This window comes from Copadichromis virginalis, linkage group LG7 (assembly GCF_057382275.1).
Source record: "Copadichromis virginalis isolate Kocher_CV1m ecotype Utaka linkage group LG7, C_Virginalis_male_GT1.1, whole genome shotgun sequence".
NCBI classification, from domain to species: domain Eukaryota; kingdom Metazoa; phylum Chordata; class Actinopteri; order Cichliformes; family Cichlidae; genus Copadichromis; species Copadichromis virginalis.
In genome coordinates, this window is record NC_140624.1 from 31,563,456 (window position 1) to 31,591,207 (window position 27,752).

Genomic DNA, 27,752 nt, shown 5'->3' on the forward strand with positions numbered 1-27,752 from the left:
GCCGCTGCTTCGCCTTTAGACTTGTCGTGTTTTACTCTCAGCTCTGCAGTCCTGGAAGTCAGGGGATTTCCAGGACTTTGCTTTTTTTCCCACTTTTCTCAAATAAAGGACCTTCACAGTTGTCAGAGCTCTCTTTTACTCCTGATAGCCACATCTGAAAACTAAAAATCTTCGCCTGCATGAAGGAGCAGTGTAAAGTAGACCGACTCATGCAATATTCAACACTTTCCCCCTCGTTTCAGAATCCATCTGCCTCACTGCTCAGTTCATCTGTGGGTCACAAGCAGGACGTGTAAAACGCACACAGGAACCGCTCGCACCAGCAGACCGCGCCTTCGGTCACGTGAACGAGCGATTTAAGAGAATTTGTGACCTCTCACTCCTCCTGCTTTATGACTCGCACTGTACGAGAAGTCAATATCTGAGTCAGCGAGACTCGGCCTCTCTCCGCAGAGGGGAGAAACACTCGTTTGATTCAAATGTCTTGGAACAGAAAATAATCAAATGTAAAAGTACCACGGTGACTGATAACAGCCAAAACAAAGAATAAAAAGAGGTGTAAAATAACTACAAAAAAAAGTCCACAAAGATGTAAAATGTTCAAAAGCAGAGACATCAAAGAAGTGAAAGGACATGTAAAAAAAACTAAACCAAGACTAAAATTCACGAAAATGACTACAGAGAGATGTTAAATGACAACGCAGATGAGGAGTAAAACAATTCAGAGATACAAAAGAAAAAGAGCCAGAAGACAACCACGAAGAAAAAGAAAATAGCCAAAAAAATAGCCTTGGATGACTGAGGAGTGATGCGAAATAATCCACAAAGACAGCTGCAAAATGAGGGAAAACAACTGCAAAAGACAAAGAAAGTCTGAAAAGAGACAATAAACAAAAAACAACTATCAGAAATTAACTACAGTTTTTTTAAAAATTGAAGCGAGAAGGATAAAACAACCAGAAAGAAACAGAAAACTACAAAAATAAAACTACAAAATGACAAACACAGAGATGCAAAGAATGACTGACATGACATAAAGCTAAAAATACTGCAAAGACACATAAAAACCACTGGGAAGGAAAACAAGCACAGGCATAAAACAACTAAAATAAGATATGAAATGACATAAGAGAAAAAAATGATCTCAGTGAGATTTAAAATTACAAAAAAAGACATCGAACCACAAAAACACAGATGACAAACAGCTGGAGAAAAACATAAATGAACCAGAAGCAGACATAAAGAATCCACAGAGAGAAGTCAAATCACTGAGATGAGGTTTAAGAAGAATCTCAGAGACATAAAATAGCTGGAAATGAAAGAGACAATAATAAATCACTGCACAGAGAAGACAAAATGACTCTAAAGAGATATTAAATGACACTGAAGATGCTGAAATCACCACAAAAATGTAAGATAAACAATTTAGACATAAAATGGTGACAAAAAAGATGTAAAAACACCCCAAAATTGACATATGATGGTCATAATGAGAGGTGTAGTGTCTGTGAAGATGTGCACTCTCCTGAAGAGACACAAATAAAAACAAGCAAAGAAAGGAGTGAAGTGGAGCAATAGATGACGAGATGTTTTAAGGGAAGTAAAACGACTACAAGGAGATGCAAAATGATGCGGCAGGGATAAAAGAATTAAAAGAGATATAAAACTACCAAAACAGACATGAACAGAGATTCAAATGAAAACATCCCAATCTGAAACAGTTGTAGACACATCAAATGGAGCAAACCAACTGCAAAGACGACAAAAAAAGACCCAAGCAGATGCAGAAATGACTAAAAAGAGATTAAAAGATCCACAAAGCTGTATGATGAGCAAATGACAGCAAACTGACATAAACTAATGAAGGGAGACACAAAACAATAAAAAATTAACATAAAATAATCACAAAAACATTTAAAATTACTGAGATGAAGGGTAAAATCATTCCAAACACACAAAAATGATTACAAAGATAAAATCAACAGCAAAAAGCCAGAAAACAAAATCTAAAAAAAGAGCAATAAATGACAAAAAGATGCAAAGTGACCACAGTGAAGCACCTGAAAGAAGACCTGAAACAAGAAGTTATAAAAGTAGCTGGAAAAAGTTTTTTTTAGTCCCTCAAAACCCACCTGCTCAACATAGCCTACTCTATATAACTTCTCCATGCTCTTAAACTTTCTTCTATTATTGTGTTTATTTCCTGTTTTTATGCCTGGAGTATTTGCTCTGTACAGTGTCCTTGGGTGTTTTGAAAGCCACTTTTTAATAAAATTTATTATTGAAAACGTCAACTTCAGCAACTAAATGAGGGGAAAGAAAAGAGATTAAAACGAGTGAAAGCAGACATAAAACTAAAAAACTAAAAAAAAGATGTAGTAATGAAAAAATGAAAAACATTTATTGCTCCTGAGACGTACCTCTCAACATTTAGGTTCCAAAAGCACATGCATACATGTGTCTGTCGACCTCATCGTCTAATAACACGTCCCTTGAACTCACCGTACTCTATAAAAGGTGGGCGTATTTTTTCATCAACAAGGCGATTCTCAAAGAGCTAGTAGTAGAAAACTTGGTCTACTTTGACATGGAACGCATTCTGGAGCTTCAGTTGATCCATCTACCATTCACTGAACCCTCGTCAGAAATGGTCCCAGTGGAAGAATGGCCACCAAGAAGCCATTACTGAGAAAGGGAGACAGGGCTGAGATATGAGCCACATCACATAATAACTGGACTGAAAATCAGTGAAAACCGGTCTGATGGAGTGATGAATCCAAATTTCAGTTTTGGTTCAAATCACCGTCAGTATGCACTGAAGTACAACAGTGACTAACTACAGCCATCTGTAAAACACAGTGGAGGCTCTGTCATGGTTTGGACTGCATTTCAGCCAATGTTGTTGGAGAGCTTGTCAAAATTGATAGCAGACAAGTACAGTCAGATTTTGATACAAAATGTAATACCACCTGGAAAGCATCTGATTGGCCGCACCTTCGTTTGTCAGCATGACAGTGATCCCAAACACACTGCCAATGCAGCAAAAGCATACGCTGACAGAAAAACACAGTGGGAAATGATCAGTCATTGACTGATCTCCTCAGAGCACAGACCTTCGCAGAGGTAGGGCGGGATCATAGTCACAGAAAGTGTCAGCCAGCATCCCACAAAGACCTTGGAACGTCCTTGAAAAAGAACTATTTCTGAAGATTACCTAGTGCAATTATGGGCAGCTTGATTAAGAGAGTTAAGGGTGTTTGCACGTTTCAATAAAATGGTAAATGGCACGTTTCAATAAATGCATTTCATACTTTCCCCCCAGAAATTAAGAAATGAAGGGTGGCTCAAGACTTGTGCACAGGACTTTATATAGTGGCTTTAATGTTACACTGAAAATATGAAGACAAATCAAGTGCACAGAGAGGTGAAATGTATGAAATCAAGTTTTGGGGGTCACAAAAATAGCTTCTCTTTTATTAAATTAAAACGGCTTTAGAACACGTAAAATGTAAAGCAGGAGAGAGAAATCATAAATCTTTTGTTTGTGGTGAGCGTTTTCAGGAAAAAGCTGCACAGAACAACCACAGGAATTTATTCATGGTTTGTCAATTTACAGTATTTACTATTGGAGCTGATGTCAGATGAAATAAATGGATTCAGACTGGGCCGGGATTGGAAGAAGACACCGGTTTACACTACTGACGGTGACAGCGAGGGACAGAAAACTAATGAAAAAGAAAGCTTTCATGCAAAGACAGTCAAATCTAATCCGTTACTTTTCCCACAATACATTTCTTAAAGTATAAAATATAGAGTACATTTTTCATGTCAAATTATGAATGAGAAGTTTGGGCAAAATGGGAAATTTAATTATTGGTACATCTGCAAAAAAGAAAACAAATGCAAACATTTGGTTGAAAAAGCAGTAAAACCGAAGATGGAACTATGGCAGAAGATTATGAAGAAGTCATATTTTTATCCACTCCAGTGTCAAATTTAAATATAAAGCACCAATGAGCAAACCTGATAACAAAACAAAAGTCCCTCAAACTCTATCCATCACTTAAATAACATGACAAAAATGTGATGCTCCAGATTCACAAAGCTCTTCTTCCACCTTTGCATTAAAGTTATGGATATCTGCAAGCTTTCATGACCACACGCGTGCCCATGAGGGGATGAGGTGTCACACTACATGTGGTTGTCTTTTGCTACTGTCGGATTTGCACGTGAGGACGCCAGAGGAAGGGAAACTGCAGGTTCCAACGAGTTGGGATTTTGGTCTTTTCCATCGCGTTTCCTCGCATGAGAGTCAAGGCTTTGCCGGCTGGATGGACAGCAAGCTACCGAACTTGAAGTGCTGGATCACGGGGAACTTTTCCAAACACTGAAAACAAAGGGGAAACAGGCAGGAAAAAAGACTTAATATCTCAGTTTGCTTCAGAGAAGTAGCAAGCTAACTGTGATCTGAAATATAATATCAAAAGTATCTAAATTTGTCCATTTGAACATTTTTTGTGACAGCTGAAACAACAAAAGAACAAAAGTGTAGATGAATCGTATGGCAGACGTAAATGAAAACAAATAATCTAAAAGGGGATAATAAGGTCCAGGTGAACTCAAGATAATATCACAAGTGGAACTACTGTGGGAAGAAAATATACAAAATATATTTGAGAAACTAAGACAAAGATGTATATGACAGGTTAAGGGGAAGAGAAACACGAGTCAGCAAACAGATGTAAAAAAAGTAAAATGGCTAACTGTGATCTCAGGGTTACTCTGAAATACTGTCAGAATGTGTACTTTCTGTGTGACAGCGAACACACATTTGAAACTAATACACAAGTGCAGAGAAACTGGAGAACAAGTGTGAATGAAAAACATGATTTAAAGGGGACAATAAAATACAGGCGAACTCAAGACGATGAGAAAGTGAGGAAAGAGTACGCATGTAAAGGAAATGTAAAGGAAATATGAACCACGCGAGGACCAAAAACTTGTAAAATTAATGTCAGCAGATATCAGAAATAGAGAACTACGTAATTAAGTGGCTGACTGCCATTTTTTAGCTAATTTGAAACAGTGTTTAGTAGGGCTGGGTATCGTCACTGATTTCTAGAATCAATTTGATTCCGATTCACAAGGTCCTGAATTGATTCGATCCACGATTCGATTCAATTCGATTTGAATCTGGGAAATTTTGCCTCAGACAGTCAGAAATATTATAATTCAGATCAGTACAATTACATATTTTTGTATCTATAAAAAGGAAGCTGACACACGCAAGACTTTATCAAAGGTGTGAGCATCACAGCAGATGTCTTTGTGTCAAAGTAGCTGAAGATAAAACACAGAAAAGCATGAAGGTGATTTTCCTGGCCTGGGATTTTATAAAAATAATCTGCAGTACATCAAAAACGAAAGAAAACCATTAATCAACATATGAACGTTGCCTCTGAAGTTACAGCGGTTTTATTAGAGACACAGCTGAGCGTTTTGCATTTTGTATAATTTTAAAAAGTTTAAATTTGTTCAGAAGCCTATTGAATGGCAGAAATTAGGTTTTCTTTTCGGAAGTGAGTAAAAGGAAAAAAAAACATTGGCCGACAGCGCTGTAAACACCATAGGCTTGTGCGTAACAAGCAAGCGAATAATGCAGAAAACAGATTTCGGGGATAGACAGGAAACTGTTCTTGAAGTACACTGAGAAAGAGAGAGAGAGAGCTGTGCATGAAGTGTGATTTTATTGTGGTGGAAGCAAAACAGCAAAAGTCAGAGGGAGTCCATGACGATGTTTATGTGAAGCTTAGTTTGGATCTTCTTTTGCTGCTGGTTCGGTCAATATTGTTTGGAGAGAGATAAAACTAACAGCTTTATAATCAGCGCAAAAAGGGCGTAAACACAAAGCGTGGACCCGCCGAAACATCAGAATCAGCGAGCTGTCGGCTTTCAGCCCCGACCGTGTCCGTGCCGTCGGGTGAGAAAGCCACATCTCACCGATTCTGATCCGCGGTCCGTGCTTTGTGTTTACGTCTTTGTGCAGAAGCCGTGTACCTGCTCTCATTTACTGTTTAAAATGTTTGGTGGTTCTCAAAATTTTGAGACGTTTCACCTGAGATTCTGGAATTTTGGGCAAAATACATTTATATAAAAAAATCGATTCAGGATTTTAATGAATCGATATCACGTTATCCAAGCCAGAATCGATTTTAATCGATGATTTGCCGTGTTGTGGCATTAACGTCGTTTCAGATTGTACCTTTACGCCGACATCATCCTAGTGCAAAGACAAGTGAAAGCAGACAAAAACAACAAGCATGCATGCTACAAACTACCCAAGTCATTTAGACAGCCGTTAGCACATGATTCTCCTTATGGGGACCTGATATGTTTAATATGCTGCTGAGAATATAGCCCAGAAGAAGCGTATAGTATAGCTTTTATTTTGGAAAGAGACATTTCTCTGTAATAAACTCTCTTTTCCAAAGAGGAGTGATTTCTCGATCAGACAGATTTATTATTTTATCCCTTTGTTGTTTCAGCAACAGTAAATTTAAAAACTGTGCTTTTGAGTTAAAATATATATTTATAATTTTAATAAATGACAAATTAAAAAGGCATGAACATTTTTTTTGTATTGAAAGAATATCGAACCGTGACACCAAAGTATTGAACTGAACCGAACCGTGAATTTTGTGTATCGTTGCACCCCTAAAATTTTTATTTATACATATATACATATATATATATATATATACACACACACACACACACACACACACACACACACAGACCAGCCACAGCAAATGGCTCGCCCCGACCTGAACTCTTTCCACCGGTCTTTCATGCCGACTCCGTTCAGAACAGTTGTGGAGGAGCCCAGAGGAGGCTCTTTGTGTGCACACACGGACCTGTTTTTTTGGGGGGGAGCGGCGGTGGAGGGATGGGAGGAGCGTTCGGGCTGTCTGTGCCGTGACACTATCGGTCACGATCATGTGGGCAGAACTGGGGTGGAAAAACACGCCTCACAGACCTTTTGTCTAAACAGATATTCAATCAATGTTTAACTTGTAAAAGCATCAAACGGTCATTGATCACAGCCCAACTCTTCACACACAGCATTAAAAGCCTGTGTAGGTTATCTGTCACAGACCGTTAGCAGGACAATAACACACATGCAATTAACGCTACTGAGAAGTTACTTTGATAAACCATCACAGCAGTTAACCTACAGTGGTTCATTTTGTTCTCTAATTAACTGCTGACCATTTTATGTGGTGATAACTTCTATTTTTCCTGCAATCAAGGGCTGTTTACGTTTCTTTTCCCAATCTTCAGAGAGCTCCGCTGTCCTCCAGGAACGATTAAAAACACATCAGCGAGCCGCACCGCTGCTCAAGAACACTCGCCAGAGTCGCTTACTCACCCACCCACCGTCTAATTTAATCAGAGAGCAATTTAACAGCACCCTGATCGCTTTATAATAACCCAGGCAGTAAACTCCAGACCTGAAACATCAAGTGCCAAAGGCTGCAGTTCCTCTAACATCCACCAGAGGCTGGCTTTACTGGTCACTCAGTCCTCATAGACTCCCATGTTAAAAGGGACAACTTTACAGCAGAAATAAAAGAGTTTTGGCCTCTATGGATAGTTTAACCTGTCATAAATGTACAGGGGGTGGATTTTTTAAAATAACTTACCTGTTTACATTTCATTAAGGCTTAAAGTTACGTATGTTTCAGGTCACAGCGGCTTTGACTAGCACGTGGGCGCTGTGTGAGCATTGCTGGAATTTCCATTGTTAGCATCACATACACCAATACAGCTATTTTTTTTTATTGTGGACTCATTTTTGAACAGTGAGTGGTAGCATTTAGCCATTTTAGCTTTTTATTGGCTGGTCCTAGTAATCAGAAGGGCCTGGGTCTTTTGTGCTCAAGTTGCCCATATAAGGGTATATGGGCAACCTCCTCTCTCTGTGACAGCATAGAGGTCCACTGGGTGAAAACGAGTGTCTGAGTAGCCTATTTTAATATCAATGTGACAGCAAAGGTAGAATAGTTGCTCTTTAACATGTTTATTAATCACCTTCAGGAAACACTCCTCAGCAAATGCATGACCTTCCTTCAGTTTGACTTGAAAGTACCTCTTTTAGCAAATTACACACTCACTGTGATCTAACAAAAAGTATGGCCTGTGTTTTTTAAAGCGTTTTCTACCTTCCAGACTTAATTTTTTGCCTGATTTCAGAAGATTATGGGGAAAAATAAATATGTCACTTGTAAAAGGGCTAAAAATCACTGGCAACTAGGATCCTGGCAGTTTCTTTATTTAAACTATTACAATACACACTCCTCTAGTCCCTCTAGCATTGTTTTTCCTGTGTTTGTGTTTTATTTCACAAATTCAGATGCTTCAAAACAGCCAGCGAGGCCCCAGAATGAACTCCTCTCAGACTAAAAATGGTGAATTCGGCTCTTTCTAGGTCTACTCCGGCTCTCTGCTCGAAACCCTGTGTGGGGCCAGGAAAAGGGAGAGAGGAATGCAAGTCTGCTGATGGTTGCTCCAGGCTCGGAGGAAGGTCGGGACAGAGGGAGGGGAGGATTTAATGAAGGGAACGGCAGAGGAGGAGGAGGAGGAGGGGAAGGCAGACAGCTTGGCCCCTCAGCTCTTTGGGAAGACTCACAGGCTGCTCTGGAAAACACAGGATGTGGGCATGCAGGCGGGGAGAACGGGCTTAGACAACCCCCCCAACCGCCCACACACACACACACACACACACACACACACACACACACACACACACGTAATTCCATTCTCTCTTAACCCTTTCCTGCCTCGCTCCTCCGCTCCCTAAAAGCACAGCCAGTCTGGGCATTTTCTGGTCTCAATCGGCGTTAACTTGACTTTTTAAATGTCACATAAACAAGAAAACGCAGTTTCCTGAGTCCGGGTGAAGAATTACAAGAAATCCAGTTTACAGAAGAATGTTTTTTTTGTGTGCATTTCAGTTTTTTGACTGCATGTTGCCTAACTGGGTTCACGAAACCACAAAAGCTACAGCAGTGCAGCAGGAGAAAAGAAAAGAGCTTCAGACGTCACTTAAATCTTTCAAGAAATCAGCCGTGACTTTCAGTTTGGAAGACCACACATTCAAAAAGATCCCACTTGGGAAGAAACAAACATGGCGGCTGCAGTTCCTCTAAAATCCACTTGAGGCTCCCACAGCGAGTCCATACCCATAGACTCCCAATTTAAAATGTCCAACTGCACACCAGAAATAAACATTTTTACAGTCTGCTGCAAAAAACACTTTAGATCTTTATAACTTATTTCCATCTTTCCTAATAACTATACAGTTATATATTTTTTTTATAGTTCACTTATTTAAAAAGCATTATATGGTCTATGCCCACTATTTTCACCAATAATATGGCTGCTGTGGGGTTAAATGTATTGACAGGCAACCTAAGATGTTTGAGAGCTAGTATTTGTGTATTATTGCTTTATTACAACCAAAATTACTGCAACTGCGTGTATGAATGTGTTACAATTAGGATTCAAAATGTGGAAAAAATTGAAACAGTAGATGTGATCTGTTAGCATGGCTGCAGATTTTCAGTTCAACACCACACAGCAGTTAATTCTGCTTCCACAGTGAAGACTTTAAACTGGAGGAATATACCCTGCAGTATACCTGTCACACCATCCATTTCACATAAACTGGTCCACCTGAGAGATACAGCTCCCTTTGCAGTATAAAAAAAGACAGGTATGAGTGGTACAAACACACTAGAATAAATGAAGTAAAGTGCTTTACATGGATTGACGAGTTTAGACCCTTTTGGCAGGGCTCGAGCAACCCTAACTTTGATAACATCACCCCTGAAAAAACAAAACAAAGCATTGCCCAACTTCTCTACTGGAGACAGGTTACAGGTTATAGCAACTCTAGTATTCGTTTGTATTTTGTCCAGATGTTTAATGTGGCATTATGAGCTTTTTTAATTGCTTGGAGTACAAGGGACTGAAAAAAAGCTATTATTCGCTTTCCTACAAATTGTTCTTTTACTTAGTTTGGAAAATTATGGTCAAAGTTATTGAGCTTTTGCTTCAGGTTCACAACTAAAATTCTCACGTTAAAACCAGTAAATTATATTAAGAACTGTGATTATTTATTCCCAGTCATTCTTAGACACTACATTTTAAGACAAACATTTAAATGTTTATCTAGTTCAATTTAGGTTTGCAAAGGTGAAAAGGACTGAATGTGTTTGCAAGAAGCATATTACATTAATATTAATTGCAAGGCACCATGTGCATGAAAATATGAGGTTTGATCCTAGAATTGCCCCTGTTTATCTGATCTGTAAACTTCTGATTTGAATTGTTCTCTCTGTGTTTTGGATTTGGATTCTACAGCAAGCTGTTTGTCAGACTGATGAATGGTCAGTGAGACTGGGGGGTGGGGGATGGGGGGGGAGAGCAGGCGTACCTCAGCTTTGTACATTCTGATCAGGCCCTGGTTGACTTTGGACCAGGAGGGAACGGCACTGATGTTCCACAGCTGGTTGGAGTGTTCAGCAAACGGACCCGTCTTCATCTGCACACAAAGAGAGACACAGTTTAAATTCTACATCTCCTTAATCCACTTCATCGCAATGCCTAAATACTTTTTTAAAAGATAGTATTTCAACCTTTTTACTCCAAAATCTGTCTTAGAGCTTCAAACAGCCCCCCTGTGGGTGGTAAAGGTAGCTTTTATAAGGCTAGAGTTTCTCCACTGATGGAGCTTTGGCCATTTTAAACTGAATCAGATGCAGAGGATTCCAAATATAACCCATTTACTTGGTAGGAAAGGTTTCCACGGCCATTACTTCTTTTCTTTTACACAGTGAAAACTCTAAATGTGTAAACTCCTGCAGACCTTAAAAGACTAAAAAGTCAACATTTGCCCAAAATTATTTATAGACCTGTAAAGGCGAGATAGGGACAACACATGATGTGTATGGTACAAACAGACTGGCGTAAGAGGCTTTGGTGAGTGTTCAATCACTTTGACCAGATGATGGCACATCTTTGAAACCACAGGGGTTGTTGGGGGCAAGGCCATTTTGAAGCAATGTCAAAAGAAAGGTGATTGGTCAGTTCCATTAACGATCTAGGAACAACACTCATTATGAAGTTGGAGGAACACTTTGTATGGCTATAGCTAAGGAGGTAGAGCAGGTCATCTATTAATCAGAAGGTTTGTGGTTCGATCCCTTGCGTACCAAAGTATCCTTGAGCAAAATACTGAAGTTTTCCAGAGTGTGAATGTTTGACAGAAAGTATTAAGGTGTAGAAAAGTGCTTGATGATGATATCATATCATGTGCTGGGAGTCACTAAACTGGACATACAGTCCTTTACTGACAATAAATATGTAAGCAATGTGAAAAAGATCAAATAATTAAAGTTTAAAGTCTTAAGTTAGCTAATATCTTAGCATGTCACCATCTCATCTAACTACAATCAGTTCTGGCTCTAAACACAAAGACGCAAACAACAAGGTTGCCAAAATGCTAACACCAAGGCTCCAAAACATGGATTCCAGAAACCAAAGGGTCATGTCCACCTTTTGCAGACAGTCTATGGTTGGCAGTCACGTGAAGCTACTGACAGCATTCCAAAGAGTGACAAGCTATGAACAAAGGATCGAGTTAGGGAGAAAAAGAAAAAGATCAAATTAGCTGAACTTCCGCCTTAAAGAAACTGATGCAATCTCTTGATGCCAAAAAGAAAATTCTACTTTCCATTTCTAATGAAGAACTGTTCTGATTGGATGTATAGAACCAACGACATGTGATTAACTGTTTAAGGTACGAAAGACTCCGATCAGATGAGTAAAAGCGCACACAACTTCAACAGGTGATAAGACATCAGTTAAATGTTTATTGGCTGAAAATCAGCAGCTGATAAAGCTGTAAAGACTACGCTGCAAACCTTACAACCAAAACAATGAGCTGAAAGACACAAACAACTGCAGGGTCTTCTTCCATGACACACAGTCATGTGATCCACTGCTAACACCAAAAGGTTAGTAATTAGAGTTTCAAATGTGACATTTCAGAGTTTGAAGAGAAACTGTTTTGCAATTATAAATAACTGATTAACCTCTAATCAGGGTTTCATGAGACTTTTTTTAAGCTGTCACCCTCCTTTCTTAATTCCATGCAGAGAAACATGAAGATAATGTTTGAATTCATAAAATGCTGATTTAAGATAGAAACTGTGGAGTCCAAAACATGACAACAAACTGTTTCATTATAAATGGTATCATCTTAACAAATATCAGCAGTCAAAGGCTGAATCTGTGAGTTTTTGTTTCTCTCGCTTTAGCTTCAATGGCAGCACCACTCGAGTTGTTTGGACTCCACGGAAGATCCTAAAGCTCCTGTGATATCAGTCTCGATTAGGGTCCAGTAGGGTCAAGGTCATGGGACTTGAGAGGAAGTGTGACAACCTCTCGGTCTTCTTTAGTCTTTGAGTCATTTTTGAGTCAAGTTGGGAGGTGTGGTTGAGCACGTTATCTTGCTGCATGTTGAATCGTTCTACACAGAGATGCAAACCAGAGCAGGCACCTAAGGAATGGAGTGATACCATTTGGTAGGTTTTCTGCCAGATCCAATTCACACAATTCGTTTAATCCTCATTTTCAAGTCTGTGCCAAAGCCTAATCTAGAACCAAGTCTAAGATTTGAGGCCTGTGAAAAAAGACTCCAAAAAACTCCAAACGAGAGAGGGCTACTACAAGAAACTGACCAACAGCTGGCAGGCTGAGAGCCCACAGTTTCTATTTGCCATGATTTCCTGATTTCCAACATTTTGTTGACCAAAACACTGCAAACCCATGATTTGTAGCTACACTGTGAATTATTAAAAACTGAGCTTAAAAGATGTGCTGCACATGAATGGTGCTAAAAAGAAGCCAAAGAGACTGGGAATGAGCCGGAAACAGAGCTGATATGTCATCACTTAACAGGTGGATTGTTCCTTTTCAGCTATGATACCAAACATTACATGAGATATAAATCATAATATAATTAGTTTTCATTTCACAGTTAACTTTTATGTCTCTCTGTTACACGAATGAATAATGAGCTTTCAGTCACACTTTTAACAATAAAGACATGCAGAAAGCTTCTGATTACAAGCTTTTTTTTAATAATAATAATTATTGCTACATTGATTATGGGGCTTTTAGTGATTTGATGAATGTTAAAAAGAACAAAAGGCTGATTGTTCATCCAGCAATCACCTCAAAATTAATACATTCTGCATAAGCTCAGAAACACACAAACAAAAACAAATGTATGAATTTCTAAATGCATAAATTAAAAAGTGAGGCGCATCAACGGCTTTCCCACCATTTTCTCCCAGGAGGGCCGAGGAACCCAAACCCAGACCCTGAGGGGAATCAATCTAACAACCCCCTCCTTTTTTTCTTTTTTTCCTTCTTTCCATCCCCCTCATCCAACCCCCGGCTCCTCACACAGCTCCAGACACTTTCCAGGGCCTCGCATGAGAACACATGGGGGGGGGAAGGGCATGGAGGAGGGGGTGGAGACAGCCCGTATTCCCTGGAGGAAGGAGTGATTCACAAGAGCATGTGGGGAAGGAAGTGACTCATGTTTAGGACGCACACACACACACACACACACTCTCACACACACGAGAGCCTTGTGTTTAAATGAAAAAAAAAAGAAAAAAAAAAAAAGAGTCTGAAGTATCCACATGTGTGTGAATGGGAGGAAAATCCTCGGGTATGGAGTGGAGTGTATGCTTACAGGCAACAGTAAACAAATGAGGACAAACACGCCGGCAGTCGAGACTGAATTAGGCCAGTAACACATCCAAGAAAGGAAAGGGCGCTGAAGATGTGTGTTATCGTGTGTATCTCAGACTGTTTACAAAGAAAAACAAAGTGTGTTTAAAGTGTATTTATAGACACAAAGAGTAAGCTGGAAAGAAACCTTGCATTATTTTATGGACACACAGGCAATCCCAAGCTAATCCTGTCTTAAATCTAATGGAAAGTGTTTACTTTGAAGGGTTTTACTGAATATTTCCTTTCAAAATAAAAGTTTTTGACCCGCATAATGGTGCAACTTCAAAACAAAGGTGGATAAAGACACTGTGACTTCTCTCATTGGTTTTTGGGCATATTTTGAAGGTTCAACATTAACTTCCTGTTCTTGAGTATAACCGGTGGTTTGCTCTTTGTTGTAAACCTTGGGTTTACACTCCTTATTAGGGTGTCTCTCGAGTGTAGACGCCGACCTCTTCGATACCAATCTTGAGTTGGTAGATGCTGTGAAGTTGTTTTTACTAACAATGAAAACGATTCTGTGATCATCAGCTTTAAATCATCTTGTGACTTGGACTAAATGAAGACATGGATAGGCTCAATACAGCGGGAACTCAGCGTAATTGGCAGTCCATAAATATAATCAAACTGTATATGAGCGACTTTGGTCTTTGCGATGCATGGCGCTCCCTTCACCCCACCAGTAAGGAATATACTTTTTTCTCACATGTCCATCACTCCTACTCTCGTCTGGATTATTTTTTGGTCAGCAGCTCACTGCTGAACGACATTTCAGACACTGAGATTCACCCTATAGCTGTCAGCGATCATGGTCCTGTATCTTTAACACTAATGCACAAGAATAATACTATGCCAAGAAAAAACTGGAGATTTAATATATCACTACTTAAAGATGAAGACTTTATTAAATATTTTAAAAAAGAGTGGACTTCATATTTGGACTATAATGACACTCCCGAAACATCAGCTTCTGTTCTATGGGAAGCAGGGAAAGCTGTGATGAGAGGTAAAATAAGTTCTTTCTCATCACATAAAAAGAAAAAAGAAAACAAAAATATTCAGGAATTAGAAAAAAAACATCAAATCACTAGAAGAAGCCTACGCGTCCCACCAAGATCAGGAAACATTGAACAAAATACGCAAAACAAAACTAGAATTAAATGAGATAATTGATAAAAAAAACAAAATTCTTAGTACAAAGACTACGCCTACAAAATTATGAACAAGGTAATAAATCCGGTCAATTTCTAGCAAACCAGCTAAAAATAAATAAATAAATAAAAACAACTATATGTGCTGTTCAAGATTCATCTGGGAACACAATATATGATCCGATACAAATAAACAACATTTTCAGGGATTTCTATAAAACGTTGTATTCACCACAAATAAACCCATCTAAAAAAGAAATTGATCAGTTTTTGGACAACATAACTCTTCCAAAATTATTGGACACTCAAGCAATGGCACTGGATTCACCACTGACACCAGGTGAACTCCAGGAAGCTCTGATAAGTATGCCCAATAATAAGGCTCCAGGTCCAGATGGCTTTCCTGCAGAATTCTACAAAGAATTCTGGTCAATTCTAGCACCAGTTTTCTACAGAACGTTGTTGGAAATTAAAGAAAAGGGCAGACTTCCATCAAATATGAATTCTGCAAACATTAATCTCCTGCTAAAACCAGGCAAAGACCCTGTATATCCCTCAAGCTATCGTCCAATATCCCTTATAAATGTAGACCTTAAAATAATCTGCAAAGCTCTCTCAAAGAGACTGGAGAAAATAACCCCCCTCTTAATTCATCCTGACCAAACTGGTTTCATAAAAGGTAGGCACTCATCAACAAATACACGTAGATTACTTAATTTGATAGACTGCTCATACAGTAAAAACATCGAAAATACAATATTCTCTTTAGACGCAGAAAAAGAATTTGACAGAGTTAACTGGAAATTTCTATTTGCAACTTTACACAAATTTGGTTTTGGATCCTCTTTCATAAACTGGTTAAAAATATTATATAATTCCCCAACAGCTTGTGTTAGAACAAATGACCAGACATCCTCCAGCTTCTGTCTCTTGAGGGGCACCAGGCAGGGATGCCCACTCTCCCCTTCACTGTTTGCAATTTTTATTGAACCACTAGCAGCAGCAATTAGACAGAATTCAGTAATTAAGGGCATGCAAGAACGTGGAACATAAAATCAGCCTTTATGCGGATGATGTGTTACTCTTTCTCCAAAATTCACAAACCAATATCTCTGGGGTGATTGAATTGATAAACTCTTTTGCAAGAATATCAGATTACTCAATTGACTGGTCAAAATCTACAGTTCTACCGATTAATTGCTCCCTCCATAATTCCTCTTCTACACCACTGCAATTGGGAAATATAAAATATTTAGGTATTAATGTTTCTCCCAAGCTTGCAGATCTAACTAAATTAAACCATATCCCACTTTTAAAGAAGGTAGAAGATGATCTGGCTAGATGGAAATGTCTACCCATATCACTCATGGGAAGGGTTGCCGCTATAAAAATGATGGTCTTACCAAAAATAAATTATTTATTCTCAATGATCCCAACTAAACCGCCACAAGATTGGTTCAGATCTCTAGATTCATGTATGTCCAAATTCCTTTGGAAAAATAAACCCCCACGTATAAGCTTAAAAACACTACAAAAGACCAAGGATGAAGGAGGACTAGAACTGCCTAACTTTCAGCACTACTTCTTAGCCAACAGGCTTCAGTTTATCTCAGGATGGCTAAAACATACCCTCTTAGATGAACCTTGGCTAGATGTAGAACAAGCACTTTGCAATAATCTAGAGATTTTCAGATCTACCATTTATCAGCTCAAACATCCATGATGCTTTAAAAGCATCAACATCAGCTCTTCTCTGACAGCATGGTGGGAGTTTCTAAAATTGACGGCGTCTTCATTAATCCCATGCAAACGTACACCTATCTGGAACAACCCTGACATATTACAAAACAATAATATGATAAACGTTTCAGATTGGAGTGGTAAAGGAATCAAATATTTAGAACATATACTAGAAGGAACAGAATTTATTTCATTTGACGGACTAGTTACACAATATGGGATCAACAAGAAAAGATTTTTAGAATATCAACAAATTAAATCCATAGTAAAAAAGAAATTTAAACCGGGTCAAGTTGAACTACAAACACCACCAAGTGTGGTTCAATTTCTTACTCTTAAAACCCCCAAATTACTTTCCAAAATATACAGAATGCTTTCTAAAACAGATGAATCAATATCACTTCCTATTGCAAAATGGGAAGCGGATTTATCAGTTAACTTAGACCTAAACTTCTGTCTCAGATTTGCTTAAAAACCTTTCATCTAATTAGAAATCCCAGTCTTCAATTAATTCAATACAAAATATTACATAGAGTGCACTATACAGGTCATCGGATGTTCAAGATGGGCTTTACATCTACCAACAACTGCTCACACTGCCAAACCAATTCACCGGACAATTATATCTACGCTCTTTGGTTCTGTCCACCAGTTCAGAAGTTTTGGCGCGAGATATGTGAAGACTTATCGAAGTGTCTGAAATGTAACATTCCAACTTCCCCCCTAGTGTGTTTGTTGGGCAGCTTAGATAATGTCACTTCAGAAAAGAATATCGCCCATATGGTTTTCACTGCCCTATGCATAGCCAAGAAAACAGTCCTCATGAACTGGAAAAATAAAAATAATCTTAATTCTAACCAATATAGAAATTATCTATTAGATTACATTAGTCTTGATACAGCCTCTGCCACCACATCAGATCAATTGCTCTGGGCTCCTTTGATCAGCTCCATCACCTAGTGGGGGTGGGGGGTCATAGTTTGGTCCCGCCTTCACTGTTGTGATTGGTGTGGGGGTAGGGACAGGCTTAGGGCGTCGGGGGGTTCCCCGGAGGCATCTTCCTTGGGGGGCTCAACCCGGGGTAGCGGTCATGTCCGGTTAGGGGCTCTGTTGGCTCTCAGGTGACTGTTTCCTCGCGGCTGCGTGCAGCGGGGCTAGGGGAGGGTCTGTGCTGACGGACGTGGGTTACTGACCTGGTAGCCTGGCTGCCCCTGGGTGGGTCCGGGATGGGCGTGAGGTTCTGGGGGCGCTCCGTCTCTGGGCTGGGGGGCTTGGGTCCTGGTTGGTGTGTTGCCGGGGTTGTGGGCGGGTGGGCACTTGCCTCCCCATCTCCAGCTGCCTCCCTCTTCCCGCTCCACCACAACCACCCACACATGCAGGACCTTGGAGTAGGGGTATGTCACCAGGGTGCAGAGGAGGCTATCCCCCCCCCCCCGTCCCCCGTCCCCTTCTGGCTGCCTCTGCCTCAATTTTATCCCACAACTTAGACATTCACATTACTCACACTCTCATTACACATACATATAGGATCTTGGGGGTGGGCACGATACACGGAATCCAAAGTACCATCAGGGTGTACACCCCACCCCTGGCGTCGTTGCCCACCTCTCAATGTTAAATACACGCAGACATTGAGGGCTAGCAGGAGGGACTATGCGCTTACCTGCTGCTCTCTGGCAGGTAGCTCCATGCCCTCCTGGGTTTTAAATGCACTTTAGAACACACATGCATCAACACTACAATGAGTGGGTGGAGGGAGGTTTGGAGTCTTCTCTCACCCCCATTCTCTGCGGCCTGCTGGAGCAGGGGGGCTAGGAGGAGGAGTTGGCCGTCCGACTGCGGTCTGGAGTGTGGGGCCTTCCTCCTGCTGCAGAGTCGGGGCGGTCTGCCTCCCCCCACCGCAGGGAAAAGGGTAACACCACCTGGGTCTGGGTGCAGTTCCCCCCTCCAGGGGCAAGGGTACCTAGACCCGGTTTGTAGAGTACGCTTGGGGAGTGTGATCGTGTGTACAGCGTCTCTTTATGTCTGTCTCCACGTTGGTTGAGTGTGGAGTAAGTGTATATGAGAGCATGAGGGTGGGAATGGATGTTTGTGTCTGTGTGTGCCTGTATGTCTGTGTCTATATGTCAGGTTGGGTATCAGACGCCACCTCTCTGGGGACATCTCAGGCCCTCCAAGGTTTGGAGGCCTTTCTCCCCCTACCACCACTTCCCCTGCCAGTGGCGGACTCTCTCAGACATCGGTGCGTTGGTGGTTCTTTGTGTCCGGGGATGGGCGTCCAGGTACACACCGGCTCACTCCTTGGCGGGCGCTTATCGGGGCCTGGAGCCTGGGGCTCGCTCGGGCCACTTCGGAGGTGGGGTGCCCCCGGCCTCTCGGCCTAGGGCTCGGTCACTCAGGCACGGCTGGCTGCCGGCGGAGCTCACGGGCGCGTCACTGCAACTCCCCCTGGCTTCTGCTCCGCGGCTGCTGAGTGAGCCCTCATCTGGGACTCTCCTCAGCTCTTTCTGGGACAGTGGCGCGGCTGCCCCTCTGTTGGTCTTCCTTGGTCTCTTGTGTTCTGGGGGCCTCTGGATGTCTGGAGTTTTGATCTCCTCCATACCTGCTTCATGCCCTGGAGGACGGGGCTGTGCCCCCCCCCCACACACCCTCTAGCAGACCATTACACGAAGGAACCTTTTAAAAAAAAACAAACAAAAAAAAAAACCAAGCGCGTCCATGCTCACAGGTGTACACACGGGTGATCACACCCACAAACTACACCCTTTTTGGATGCTACCTCAAAGCACACTGTGTTCTGTTGATCTTATGTGCTGCACAATAATGTTTAACATTTAGTATTTACTGTCATATTCCCATATATCATTGTGATGTTGTTTATTCTATTACTCTTGTTCTCTTCTGCTTGTTTTCTTTTTTCTTTCTCAGCAGGTGATCCAGGTGATTGATATATGCATTTTTTTCTTCTCTGCCCGTTCTGTTGGTTTTTGTCTTTTGCCCTTCTCCCCCGTCCCTCTTCTCAGCTGTTTCTCTTTCCCTCTTTCTTTCTCCCCTTCTTTCCCCCAGTCAAGTCTGTCCCGTATTCAGTAAGTGAAAATAAAATAAACAATAAAAGGTGAATCAAATGGACCATTACGGCAAGGCTGGGATGGTCAATTTGGTAAAGTAAATCCGTTGGGCATCTTTCTTTGCCTTTAGACAACAATTCTGATGGCAAAAGAGCCAAACGGGACAGGCAACAAAAAAAAAAAATCATCTTGTGATCTTTCAGGGTTTTAGATGTTGCTGAGCTGGTTGGTGCTTTCCTTATTTTTAAGTGTACCAGACTGTTGATATGGCCACAGCTAGAGTTTCTTCTTCCTCTCTGACAGGTTTGTTTTGGTTTCACAGCCCAATGATGGGCCTCCCTCACTTCCATCAACATCTTCTTGGACCTCATATTGAAAGTTCATGCGAAAAGCTACCAGTTCAGTTGAAATCAGCTTCAGATCTTTAATCTGCTTAATTCAATTATGACACTATTTCCTGGTGAACTGTCCAATTACTTTTCAAAAGGAAGAGTATCTGTATCAACTACCGTCTGGTGGCCTTCAGACTGAATGCAGGTTTTAAGTATTTCGGCAGGGACTTCCTTTTTCAGACAGCGAAGTTACGTCCATGTGCTGCCGATTCAACTCAATTTTATTTTATTTATATAGCACCAAACAGACAACAACAGTCACCTAAAGCTGCTTTATACTGTAAGGCAAAGAACCTACAATAATAAGGATGTAATACTTGTGTTAGAGCTCCTCAATTAAAGTCTACACTTCAATCACATTTGGACTGCTTGGTTTATAAACCACTGTGGTGGTGCACACAGGCAAAACTAGAAAAATTGCGCCATTGTCTAAAAACTTATGGATTGTCTCTTAGTCTGTTTCACTTCAGCTAACTGGAGCCCCTGAGTTGAATTTCTCGATCAGTTTGTGTTTGTGGTGTTGGCATCTTTGGAGATTCGCACTAACAGAATCTTCAAGAAGTCTGAGCTCCAGTTTTGGTGGGTGAAATTGTTTGATTTTTTTATCTGTGCCTGTGTGATGCCATCATACAGAAGAAAACATTTATTCTTCCTTTGCAATGACATGCTATGGTGTTGCTGAGGTAAGTGTGGTGCGGCTGGAAAGACTTTCTTTTTTCCCCCTCAATCTCAAAACCTTTTTAACACTGAGACACAATACATATTTTAATGGGAATATTCTGGTAGTTTCCACAGAGGAAGATCTGTTGCTTTAATACAACTTTGACAAACAACCAAAGACAGCCACAAACATACAGAATCAGCCTCGTGCTTGTTGTGTAGGCTAGTATCTAATCAACACACTACCTGCTTTAAGTTTCACATAAAAACTAACCAAAGTCGAAGAAAAGTGATAAAGAAGAAAACAAAAGCTTGAAAAAACAAGCTGTGAGCCAGCTGACGAGCTCCGCGGACACAGCGGCAGCATCCTTCCATGACCGTGAGGAAGAGGAGGAGGAAGAGGAGGAGGGAGAGGTCAGGGAGGAGAGGGAAGGAGGAAAAGGATGTAGTCACTCCACCGACGCCCTCATCTACTTCCCTCCCCTCCTTTTCCTCCAAAAACCCCAAACAAAGCAAACGGTTCCTGCTCTGGCATGTTCCCAACAAAATCCATCTGCCTCCTTTCTCCCACCTCCTCCCTCTTCATCTTCCTTTTCCTGGACAAAACCACATTCATCTGTGGTCCAACTATTTACTTCTAACAGCTAAATCTACATGCAATGTCTCACGACACACACAGATTGTATACCAATCAGAAATGAGATTAAACCCCCTCTGATGAAGTGGTTTATAAAAATCTTAAATGCATTTACAGTGGTCATGCTGTCCATTAGATGGCAGCAGCGCACACGTGGACAAACCCACGTCCTATTGTGATGCAGAGCGAGGAGACTGTTGAGCCAAACAGTGAAGGTGAAGAAACAAAAATAAAAGCTGGGAGCTGACGTCCTGCTAACAAAGGTCATTTACAGGCTCGCTTAACCTCTACATCTACAAAAAGGCCAATTCTTGAAACACTAGTTTTCCAATGTTTCTTTCCCTCTTAAAAGGTTTTTGCTTATTTTTTAGCTTTTTATTGCTTTTGATCTGAAATAAATCACAATCACAAAAACAAAATAAACAATATGACTCTTCTGTTAAACCAGCTTAAATGTGATTAAAGGGTTTTTTCAGCTGCTCCTATTCATGAAAATAAAATCTGATTGAATGCAGACAAACTGCTTCAAAACACGTGTGTATCTACAGGACGGTGACAATACATCTACAAACATATGTTACATCTAAAATGCTTAGTTGTACACTGCTAACAGTATAGAATATGAATTCACTGGTCAATTTATTAGGCACACCTGCTCAGATGGTCGTTAACCGAATCAGCCAATCACATGGCACCAAGTCTGTGCATTTAAGCAGGCAGACATGCTGAAGACGACCTGCTGAAGTTCAAACCGAGCATCAGAATGAGCAGGAAAAGTGACTGGAAGGCAGCTAACTCAAATTACAACCAAGGTGTGCAGAAGATCATCTGAATGCATAACATGAAGCAGATGGGCTAAAGCAGCAGAAGGCCACACCACTCCTACGCCACTCATGGCAGGTAAGACCTGCACAGGCTCACCGAAACTGGACAACAGAAAATGAAAAATGGTGCCTGGTCAACACGAAATTGGAAATTTTGACCACCGTGTAGCCATCCTATGATACCCACTACCACAAGCATAACACACCATGAAACAAATGTTAAAGGACCTCAAACTGGTTTCTTGAACGTGACATTAAATTCTGTTTTCTCAAACAGCCTCCAGAATCGTTAGGATGTGGTTGATCAGGAGACTTACATCATGCAGCTATCATATTGACCACAATTTCTATCTTGCATGGCAAGATTATACACAAAGTTGATGCTATGAAATTAACTGACCTCAATTCAAAATTTTTTGTAAAAGTTAAAATATTTCCCATCAGGCAACAATCAGAAATGGAGGAGCTGGAGCTCAGAGTCGAGGCTTTTAGATTGAGAGAGAAAAGTGAACTAAACTGTTTGTAATGGTAAGTTCTGAAAACATGTTTCCGTAATTTGATACCAGCTGTTGGTTGGAGTCTTCCCCCTATTTGCTGTGGGAGGCAAATATTCAAACTTTGCTTTATTTCTGTTACAAGAGAAGAGTAGAAATTCCTGTGAAGTACCTCTAAATATAGTCAGGCAACCAGAAAAGAAAAGAAAAAGAAAATTATGATCTGTCATATAACCCTGTTTAAAAGTAATAACATTTAGTTTTAACAGGGGTGTAGGATGGGTCATAAAAATATGTCCCAATAAATAAACACATCCCAAAAACGTTGAACTGAAGCAGGTTAACAAAACAAGGTTGTACCAAATAGGGCTGCCACAAACGATTAGTTTGATAGTCGACTAATCAGATCATGCATCCACTGGGCGTAAAACGTACAGCTTATTGCACCAGCATGCGTCTCCTCTTATATAGCTATGATTAGCTTACAGCTTGAAGTGTTTAAGGTATGTGCTAACTGAAAATAAAGACAAGATGATAGTTTATTAAACTTTTAAATGAAATTTGCAGATTGTCTCGGTGGAGTTTAATAAACTCAGCCGTCTGTTCTTTCTATGTAAAATTTAACAGGACACTGGAGTAAATTCTCGACCATTTCACACTTCTGTTTAATCAGTTCTGTTTGACGTTTATTCAGCTGTGTAAAAACTATAACTTTAATCTCAGCCAAACCAATTTACTGAGGAACAAATAAAACACTGAAAAAAGCCAAACAATTACATTTTTAAATTATCTGAGTGACTTATATATCATGTTTAACCTGAGTAGGGGGTTTGAAAATAATGTGCCGGGAGATCACTGTTCTCGCCGGCTCTAGTGAGCCTTGAACCCTCTAGCTATTGAGCAGGTGGGTAAGAGACATCTCCGAAAACGTCGGAGCACTTTTGCAAATATGTGATGTCTTGATAAACTGAGCAGATATTTGAGATTTACACAGCTACATTCTCGCCTGAAAATATATTAAACGTTTATTTTGTGACCCAGAAAGAATAATAAGAGTAATATTAAAACTAAGTAGCTGCCGCCATTGTTGAAAACTGGAATTGGCTGGGCCGCTTTATGAACTCTAAGATAGGTTGGGCCACGAAGGATACACCCGACCCATTCTTCAAATCTGGGGAAATGAAGGACTCATTTTTCAGCCACGTTTGGGGGAGTCTTCGAAATTTGGACAGGCTTCATCGTGTCGCTGTAACGTAATTGGCCTACAAATGCGGCATCCAAAGGATGCGGCCGCTAAATTTGGACACAGCTATGAAACCGGACACTGCTTCTTCTTCTTCGGGGTTTAACAGCAGCTGGTATCCCAGGACATGTAGTGCTGCCATCTTCTGTTTCAGTCCGTTATTACACTCTTAAATACTACCACTTATTCCTGCGCCTTTCGGGATCTTACAAAGCGTCAACCGACGCGTCGACTATTAAATTAGTCGTCAACGATTTTAATAGTCGACGTAATCGTCACTAGTCGACTAATCGTGGCAGCCCTAGTACCAAATGAGGCAGAACAAACTGAAGTAAAAAAACCTAAAATTAAATTTTGTGGGGCACAACCTAGAGGACCTCAGGCTGTTAATATTTCCTCTAACCAGTGGGTCACCCAGGTGAGTAAAATGACACAGGTGGACGTTTGCTGGAGTTTGATTTCCCCACCTCATTGATGAACTTGATGCACTCTAGAAACATGTAGTCCTGATGGTGCTCGTTCACCACCCGCTCGTCGACAAAGTGCCGAGGCTCCAGTGTTGGGTGATCTGAGGAGGAGATTTGGACCGTAAGTGCACATGCTCAACAACGCGTGTCACTATGCACCTGAAGTACAGCAGTTTTAGTTCATTTTAAGTGTTTTTAAAGAAAAGAGGGGGAAAAAAGGCTACTTCCCTTCTTAATTTCATATTCATTTCAGGCACAGAAGGCCCACCCACTTATGTTTACGAGGGACAGCCAATCAGAATAAAGGTGGGCTTAAACTAGGAGGAGGTACCAATTTGTTATACAGACAAAGGGTGACTTGAAGGGCTGCTTCAAGGTCCAGGATAAGATAAAGAAGGATTATTTTAAACTGATGATCATGCAAAGCTACTATAAAAGAGTCCAAGTACAAAAATATGGAGCTGGAAAAGTTTAGTAGCGTCCTGCTGAAATATGGAAGGCCCTTCCTGAAAAAGATGTCTGGACGGTGCATATGATGCTCTAAAGCTTGTATATACCTTTCAGCACTGATGGTGCCTTTCCACTGATGATGAACCCACATACCATCAGAGGTGCAGGCTTTTGAACAGAGCGAGAGGAACATTTTTTTTAAATCTGTTTCAGTTAGTAGATGCAGTGTTTTGCATCATCTTCTGCCCACCTTTGCTTCTGATAAACCTTTGAGCCATGTTGCTAAAATCAAATTCCAAATAAGCTCCTATTTTTCTTAAAAATGTCAGTTTTCTCAAACACCTGAAGTGGTTTCTGTGTTCTAATTTGAATAAAATAGGGGTTTATACGATTTTTATTTACACTTAAAATCATTGCCTGCGTTTATAGAATCAGGCTTTGATATTAAAGTGAGCTTCAACCTTCACACGTTGAAGTAAATAATGCAAGTCTTGCAAGTGTTTGCATTATTTTTAAACTGGGTTATGAGTGGTGGTTTTTTTTTTTGTTTTTTTTGTTTTTTCTTAAAGTTTAATGTAGTTGGGGGTTACGAGTTAAGTTATGAGAGCACAGTCGTGGTAAAATAATTTAAAAGTACCAAATTTCAACTTGCATATGTACACTTTGAAGGCATGTAACTGTGAGAATATTTAAAGTATGAGGGTAAAACTGCTTCATTAAATAAAGTTACTGTACATGAAAAAAATCAGCTGATTCATGTGGGAGTCACTGATTTTTCACGCACTGACCCAGATATAATATGTTTACTGTTAGCAGCTGCAGTTAGGCTGGTATGTCTGCCTCTGATCGATAATGGACTGAGGACCCCTAGTGTACAGGGACAGTCACTGCACGACATGTATGCAAACTTAAAAAGCCTTCACATTTTCAAAATGTAGAAAATAAAAATAAATAAACAAATAAGTGTGTGTGTGTGTGTGTGTGTGTGTGTGTGTGTGTGTATATATACACACACACCTATATGTATAGTTCAGCTTAGGTTTGAGAAATTTACTCATACTGTGTTGTCCTGAACTACTTAAATCTTACAATCTGACAAATACTGCCATCGTCACCATAACAAGCAAAACTATCCATGAAACTTAAAAATGACACTAAAACATAATACTTTTATGCTAAAAGTGAACAGAAATGAGCAAACCCACATAAAGCAAATAAAAACGAATGAAAATACAAAGACCTTCTGACAACAGCTGCCCACTCAGCCAACCTCAATGAGACACTGTCTGACACCAAAATTGAGGATTATTTTCTTTTCTCTTTATCTAATTGACATAAACTAAAACTGCTAATTTACATCTGTCATCTCACATAAAAACATTACACCAATCAAATAAGACAAAAAACCATCAGATAGAAGTAAGATGGTCAAAGGTACAAGGTTTCAGCTGAGTCTTAAATGTGGGAATAGTAGACCGCTCCTTTATTGCCACTGGAAAACTGTTTGAGTATTTATTTCCTTTTACTGACACCGCAGTTTGTCCTAATCTAGAGCATCTATGAGGCACCTCACAGTTCCCTCTAGTGGTGGCCAATAAGTTATAATCTTTGAGGTTTGCATCATATGTTAAGTTCCACAGGAGAAAAGACACCTTTCCTGGAATAAGGTACATGGATCAGGTAGCTTCTTCCCTCGAAGCCACCAGTTATGTCATCCTTAGATGAAAAATTTCTTCTCACTTCTATCTCAGCTTGTAAATAATCATGAATGAGCTGAACAAATTGATTACTTTAAAGGATTTTTTTTTTTTTTGGAAATGGAGGAAATGAAGGAGTGCTCAGTTTAGACTTAACAAGCAGACTGGTCTAAAGATGTAGAGGAAATCTCATGTGCTTCCCTCCACAAAAACACCTGATGGCTCTTACCTATAAACTGGGAGCTGCCCCAGATGAAGGGGAGAAACTGGAAGTCATCCAGCCCCCAGACACCCTGACTCCCAGCCGGCTCCATTCTGTAGGTCTTCTGCAGTTTCCGCATCACTTCGAGATACCTGAAAACACAATCAGGACAATGTTCACGTGCATGTAGTAGGGATCAGTCTCAGCAGCGACTGTTTCATTCTGGCACAGGTCTGTAATAACGTCAGAAATAATGTTATTAGAAAGAGAAAGAGAGCAAAAACTACGGAGAGTGTAATAAAAGCAGGGAGAGTTTAAAAAAAAGAAGAGAAGTGCGTGGGGAGTATAATAAACAGTGGTGCAACGGATCAAAAATCTCACGGTTCGGATCGGATCAATTTCGGATCAGCAAAAAAAGAAAAAAGACAAATTTAACATTTACTTATTGAAGTATTTTTTTTCCTGTTAAAAACATTCAACTCAAGACTCATTCCACGCAATTATTAAAAAAAAAATTAAAAATGATACAATATAGGGCAGTACAGTCTTTGTATCTACCACTCAATTCAATTCAATTTTATTTATAAAGCGCCAAATCACAACAACAGTCGCCTCAAGGTGCTTTATATTGTAAGGTAGACCCTACAATAATACATACCGCTCATTATGAGCGGTCACGGTCACGTAGCTGTCCGTTGCCCTGGAGGTCCACCCATTTGTAGTAGTTAGAGCAACAGAAGTTGCCTGGGACAGTTCAGCCATAACTTTAAACTTTTCCTGCTCATACATGCTTGGAACAATCTTGCCACTAAAGTTGACGCGCAACGACATATCATAGCGTGGCTCGAGCACGTT

At 40.4% G+C, this 27,752-nt stretch overlaps 1 protein-coding gene across 1 annotated transcript in view; it reads right to left on the minus strand.

The window, feature by feature from the left end:
* Positions 1-3,571: 3,571 nt before the first annotated feature.
* ptpa (protein phosphatase 2 phosphatase activator) overlaps positions 3,572-27,752 on the minus strand; it is a 30,409-nt gene continuing 6,228 nt past the window's right edge. The window contains exons 7-10 of the mRNA XM_085463036.1: positions 26,925-27,049; positions 24,549-24,649; positions 10,499-10,606; positions 3,572-4,387 (exon numbers count right to left, since the gene is read on the minus strand). Of these exons, the coding sequence (XP_085319162.1) occupies positions 4,313-4,387; positions 10,499-10,606; positions 24,549-24,649; positions 26,925-27,049 (409 nt within the window). The 3' untranslated portion in view covers positions 3,572-4,312. The remainder of the gene's footprint in view (positions 4,388-10,498; positions 10,607-24,548; positions 24,650-26,924; positions 27,050-27,752) is intronic.